The sequence below is a fragment of the Balaenoptera acutorostrata genome, chromosome 11 (genome assembly GCF_949987535.1).
Source record: "Balaenoptera acutorostrata chromosome 11, mBalAcu1.1, whole genome shotgun sequence".
Classification (NCBI taxonomy): domain Eukaryota; kingdom Metazoa; phylum Chordata; class Mammalia; order Artiodactyla; family Balaenopteridae; genus Balaenoptera; species Balaenoptera acutorostrata.
In genome coordinates this window covers 75,278,057-75,284,370 of record NC_080074.1, presented here as the reverse complement: position 1 = coordinate 75,284,370, position 6,314 = coordinate 75,278,057, and the positions used below count along the sequence as shown (strand labels likewise).

The window sequence follows — 6,314 nt, the reverse complement described above, 5'->3', positions numbered from 1 at the left end:
GTGACATATCTAGGGTTTGGAGTCAGAACAGAACTGCGTTTAAATGCTGACTCTGCCATTTAATAGCTGTGTCACTGTGGGAAAATTAAGGAATCTTGCAGTGCCACAGTTTACTAATGTGTTTAGAAGACAATAATTCCTACTTTTCAAGGTGTATGTACATAAAGTAATGTGTATAATCTGCCACCCAATAATGCCTAAAACGTAGTTGGTTCTGAATAAGTTTTACAACTTATATTATTGCCCTTTATACAACAAGTAATCCCTGCCTTCTAAGTCTTCAGGTACTTAAAGATCCTAACATTTCAAATGACCAAAACTAATGCTGATCATTAGGTGGCCATATTTTCTCAATATTTCTTTCTAGGCTATTTTATCTTCTTTTTAACACTTAGCTATCACATTTCTGGCATGTGCTCATTATGGTAAGACTTTTTAGTCTAGTGCTTTCCCTCTGTGGAAGACCAGAATCCTTAATTATGTACTTTCCCCTTAGCCACAAAGCCAGGAATTTTGGAGCTCCTTAAGAAGATTAATTCAACTTGCTACCTTTGTCATAAATTAATTGACAATATGTGCGTGGGTTTATTTCTGGGCTCTCTATTTTTTCCATTGGTCTATGTGTCTGTGTTTGTGCCAATACCATACTGTTTTGAGGACTATACCTTTACAGTATAGTTTGAAGTCAGGGAGTGTGATACCTCCAGCTTTGTTCTTCTTTCTCAAGGTTGCTTTGTATATTTGAGGTCTTTTGTGGTTCCACTACAATTTTTAGAATTCCTTGTTCTAGTTCTGTGAAAAATGCCATGGGTATTTTAATAGGAGCTGCACTGAATCTGTAGATTGTTTTGGGTAGTATGGGCATTTTAACAATATTAATTCTTCCAATCCAAGAACACAGTATATCTTTCTATTTATTTGTGTCATTTTCAATTTCTTTCATCAGTGCCTTATAGTTTTCAGAATATGGGTCTTTCACCTCCTTGGTTAAATTTACTCTTAGGTATTTTATTCTTTTTGATGGAATTGTAAGTGGAATTTTTTTCTTAATTTCTCTTTCTGATAGTTATTCTTGTATAAAAATGCAACTGATTTCTTTATATTTACTTCGGGTGAAACAGGTGAAGGGGATTAAAAGATACCAGTTATAAAATAAATGTCATACTGGAATGTAATGTACAGCACAGGGGAAATAATAATATTGTAATAACTGCATGATGTGCAATGTATTAAAATATCAAATCACTGTTGTACACCTGCAACTATACTTTAATAAAAACAAAAACAAACAAACAAAACCTGATACCATTTTTGCACCAAAGCTGCCTTTATTTTAGACTGCTGAACTGAGGGCTGTTTTATCAGCAAATCAATGGCAAATCTGGATGTGGAAGCCAACAAGCTAGAATACCAGCTCTTTGTGACACTGAAAGAACACTTCCATTGACTGATTTCTTCTTCTATGGAGTTTCAACAATACCTTAGTGAGAATCTGCCTAGAGACAGGAGCACCTTCCTGTATTTCGATATGATGCATCCGCACACCCACAGACAATTCTGGATTGGCCTTAACTGAAGAAATGGGAAGCCGGGCACTCTACTTAAGAATGGCAAGTCAACTTAATTAATAATTGCACTTACTCCTAGCTTTCCTACAGCAATAGCTCTTTGTCTGTATTACTTAACTACTGAATATTTATGGTGTCAGTTTTTCTGCTTAGAAATAACTAGCTAATATTTATCAAATCCAATTTAGTTTTATTAGGTAACTTAATTTTGTCTAATTTTCCAGATCATTAGCACAATAAATAATCTGGCTCTAATTTCAATATATTTCCCCTTGGCACATAAATGGAAATGTCTCCATATTCTTCAGCACTTAGTGATTTTTGTTTATTTGTTTGTTTGTTTGTTTCCTCATGGAGGTTGAAAGGAAGAGAAAATAAACCCTTAAATTAATAAATGTTTATGTGATTTTCTTTAATAATTCAGTTTTGTGCCAAAGCCCAGAATAAATTATCCTTTATAAACAATCTCTAAAACTATGAATTTAATGTTTTAATAGTTGAATGTTATTAATGAGTGATGAGAGATTTGAATAGAGAAAAATTATCAAAATTATCAAGTGCAATATTTATGTATATAACTATTACCTAGGTGTGTGTATGTGTGTGTGTATATGTGTGTGTGTATGTAAAATACACTGTTGAGGTAAATTTTGAATTGAAGCAAAATTTAATCCTATGATATAGACTGCTTATGGAGATACTATACTTATGAGGGTTTACATATCATTTTCTTGGCATTTTGAATTTGGGCTCCTCAATAATTAAAAATATTTTCCCTCCCAGTATAAGCTCAGTTATTTTTAAGTGTGTATTTTTTAAATGGAGGAGATAAATAGAAAAATAAACCAAATACTGTCCTGTTCAACCATCATTATTTATTACCTCAGATCTTCAGCTTGATGAGCATTTTTGCTTTATAAAATCTGTCAATCACTCTAAAGTGTTTATCTGCAGGTTTGGAATAAGGAAAATTTAATCTGAAAATAACCCAGTTCATCCTCAACAATTTGGAGGTTCTGAATTACCTATCCTAATATACAATTTCTGTTCATAATATTGGTACATATTTAATAACAAATATGCGGAATTCCTGTGGCTGTTTATTCTTTGTGATAAAATTCAAGATAGATTGTACTATAAATTTTTTTTTGATTATTAATAAATATCGAGGGTGAGAAAAAAAGTATTAAGTTGAAATAGAGTTTTTAAAAACTTATGTTTGCTCTCATTTAATGCTATCAAACTGTTGAGACATTACCAAGAACATGTTTTTCTAGCTAGTAAGCTATGTTCAGAAATGTTTTCCAGTTTAATACAAATACATGCATTCAGAAAAGGAAATTGCTGTGTCAGGTGTTTTTAGGTCCCAGGCAGATTGTTTCCTGTTTTGGAAATCACTGTGCCCAGTCATTCAGAGCTAAGATGATTCTATTTGCCCTCTAAAAGGGGAATTGGCTAGCTCAGTGAGAATGACTTCCAAATATTTCAGTGGAATTGAAGCTTAGTGTGTAAGACTCACTAGATACGTAAATATAAAACCATTTTGCTCTTTTCCTATAAATTGAAAATCTGCATTTTTATATTCTGTGATTTTTTACTTCTTTCATACTTAGTATCTTCATACCAAAAGAATTTTGACTTTGAATTTAAATTTTAATCTATGCTATCAATCTTATGAAATCTCTTCTAGTAAGATGAAACGTAAGTTTATAGTTACAGGAAATTCTTGGCTACTCACATTGATAGAGACTCAAAGTTTTGGAGGTCACATTTTAGTCAGTAACCCATTTTCCCAATCATGTTTTCTATATAATCTGTTATTAATAAGCAAATTAATTGATGTAAATTTTCTATTACTCCCTACTTTTACTATATAATTTGCTTTGTACACCCAACACTCTAACCTTCTTTCCTTTGGTAATGCATTATATATATATATATTTTTTTTTTGTAGAAATTTTCCTCTGACCACCTTTTTCTAGTAGGAGCTGCCAATTACTACCCAGTCACCTCTAGTTGTAGTGATTGGACCAAGCCAGGCTAATAGCAAGCATTCCCCAAGATTTTTCTAATTTAATCAGGGAAGGAACATGTGTAAGGAGATATTTGTTTACTAGATGCATTAACTAATTTGGGAATTTTCTGTGATCATTTATTATTTAGTGCTTTTATAAATTGATAACAAATTTCCTCCTTACATAACAAAACTAGAAAGAAACATATTGTTATATTTGCACCTTATGTTAATATGGAATTTAACATTTTTAGGTAACCAAACGTGTTTTATTTTATTGCCACTAAGTTTCTAACAAAACTAGAAAGAAACATATTGTTATATTTGCACCTTATGTTAATATGGAATTTAACATTTTTAGGTAACCAAACATGTTTTATTTTATTGCCACTAAGTGTGTAAAGTTTTCTTGCTGCAGTGTTTGATTAATGCTCTCAATAATACATTACACTAATACTTTCCAAGTTTTGAGCATTTGTTCACTTACTTTTGCCAAGTAGTAGGTCATGTGCTTCAACTCTGCAATGATAGAAAATGGCAATTATTTTGCTGAGTTAATCGTGGAAAGTAATAATTCCTACCTAATAAGCAGAATTCAGTGACAAGGAGACTATTTCCTCACTTCCTTGCTTTGTTTAAGGCTCAGGACCACCTACTGAGTGGGTGAAGTTAGAAAAGCTATTTGCAATTGCTTTTAAAAAGAAAAAAATAATTTATGCACTGTTGCACAGCTGTAGTGACAGCCTAACAGGGACAAAGCATGCAGAGAGCGTGCTCAGTAGTTATTTCTCTCACATGAGGTGCAAATGCTTTGCTGTTTTAAGAATTCACATGCAAAGCTTGAGGCTAACAATATCCTCAATGAATTTTTCTGTGAGAGTCTATTCTGCCTTTCATCTTTAATTTGTGGAAAGTAATAAAGTGTAGCTGATTTGCAAAGGTATTTATAGGATAACTTCATAAAAGAGCTCATAGAATGAAAAAAAATTTAAGGGAAAAATGAGAGAAAAACAGAGAGAGAAAGTGATTTTTGAGCCACTTCCATCATCATGGAAAGTTCTATTGAACAGTATCACTCTGGAGAGATTCCATTTTTATAAAAATACAGTTTCAAATAGAGCTTTGGATAAAATTATCAGATTCATTCCCAGTTTTATTTTCTCTTAGATCTTAAGATTTGTCTATCAAAAATAGAACAAAACCCAAAAATCATGATATGTTTTTACACTGGAATATTACTGAGCAATGAAAATGAACAAATTATAGGTACTCACAAATATGGATAAACCTTATCTTTTAAAAAAAAATATTTATTTATTTATTTGCTTGCACCAGGTCTTAGTTGAGGCACACGGGATCTTTGTTGCTGTGTGCAGGATCTTCATTGTGGCATATGAGATTTTTTTTTTTTTTAATGAAAGAAGCAATTTTATTAGATGAACTCATTTATTTGACACATTAAATCAGGCAAAGAAAAACATATACACTGCATAAAAAGAATCACATTCTCATACTACTTGAACACATAGCAGTGGTCAAAAATAATGAATTGTGGAATGGATATCAGGACTTAATGCAAAAAAACACCCTGTATAGAAAACCTTCAGGCTTCTAACTTCACTGAATCCAGTACTAAACGTGCCTCCTTATATTCCTCAGCTTCTTCCAAGTCTTTTTCACTCTCTAATAACTGCAGAAGATCAGTATATGCAGCTTCCAACCTGCGCTGGCAATCTGGGATCATCATCCGGGACTCTTGCAGGATCTCTGCCTGCTTTTTAATAGCATAATTTTCACCATCTTCAGCTTTCATTTTTTCAATCTTTTCTTCTTGTTGTTTTGCTTCTTTCTCATACATCATTTTTTCTTTGACCAATCGCTTCACCACGCTGGTTTTGATCTTGATCTGCCTCATGCGAGGATCGGCCATGGTCCCTCGAGCGCCACGGGAATCGAGATTTTTGTTTTTTAGTTGTGGCGGCATGCAGGATCTTTAGTTGTGGCATGTGAACTCTTAGCTGTAGCATGTGGGATCTAGTTCCCTGACCAGGGATCGAACCCAGGCCCCCTACATTGGGAGCATGGAGTCTTAGCTACTGGACCACCAGGGAAGTCCCTGGATAAACCTTATAATTGTAACATTGACCAAAAGATTTAAGATACAAAAGAAAACTATTAGTATATATCCCTTTACATAAAGTTCAGAAAGAGGGATGTATACACAGTTGGTAAAAACAACTATAACAAAATCAAGGAAGGGATTATTATAAAATCATAATAATGGTTATGGGCAGAAGGCAGAGGGAGGAGGATATACTCTAGAAAGCATACATGGGTGGGCTTGTAGGTTGCCAGCAATGTTCTATTTCCTACCTTGTGTGGCAGTAACATCTGCGTTTTTCTATAAACTCTCTTGAATGTGTTATATTTTGCAGTAAAAATAAGTTAAAAATCACTGTCATAGTTAGTTGAAACTGCCTACTTTTTTAAAGATATAAAATAATTTTTAAACTGATACACTGAGGGATTATTTGTAACTGCATGAAGTGTACAGATTTTTAGTATGCAAGCTACAATGTTACCTTTTAGTGATGAGAGGAAATCCTTCATTTAAAAAATGTTGGGGGCTTCCCTGGTGGCGCAGTGGTTGAGAATCTGCCTGCTAATGCAGGAGACACGGGTTCGAGCCCTGGTCTGGGAAGATCCCACATGCCACGGAGCAGCTGGGCCCG

At 33.5% G+C, this 6,314-nt stretch overlaps 1 protein-coding gene across 1 annotated transcript; it reads right to left on the bottom strand.

Annotated features, from left to right (window-relative positions):
* Window positions 1-4,997: 4,997 nt before the first annotated feature.
* LOC103019519 (tubulin-specific chaperone A) lies at window positions 4,998-5,529 on the bottom strand. The gene has a single exon (XM_007166913.3). The coding sequence runs from the start codon at window positions 5,510-5,512 to the stop codon at window positions 5,186-5,188; it is 327 nt and encodes a 108-aa protein (XP_007166975.1). The 5' UTR covers window positions 5,513-5,529; the 3' UTR covers window positions 4,998-5,185.
* Window positions 5,530-6,314: the final 785 nt, after the last annotated feature.

Excerpts from the sequence above, each read along its gene's own strand:
- LOC103019519 (XM_007166913.3), bottom strand. The coding sequence starts at position 5,512 with ATGGCCGATCCTCGCATGAGGCAGATCAAGATCAAAACCAGCGTGGTG.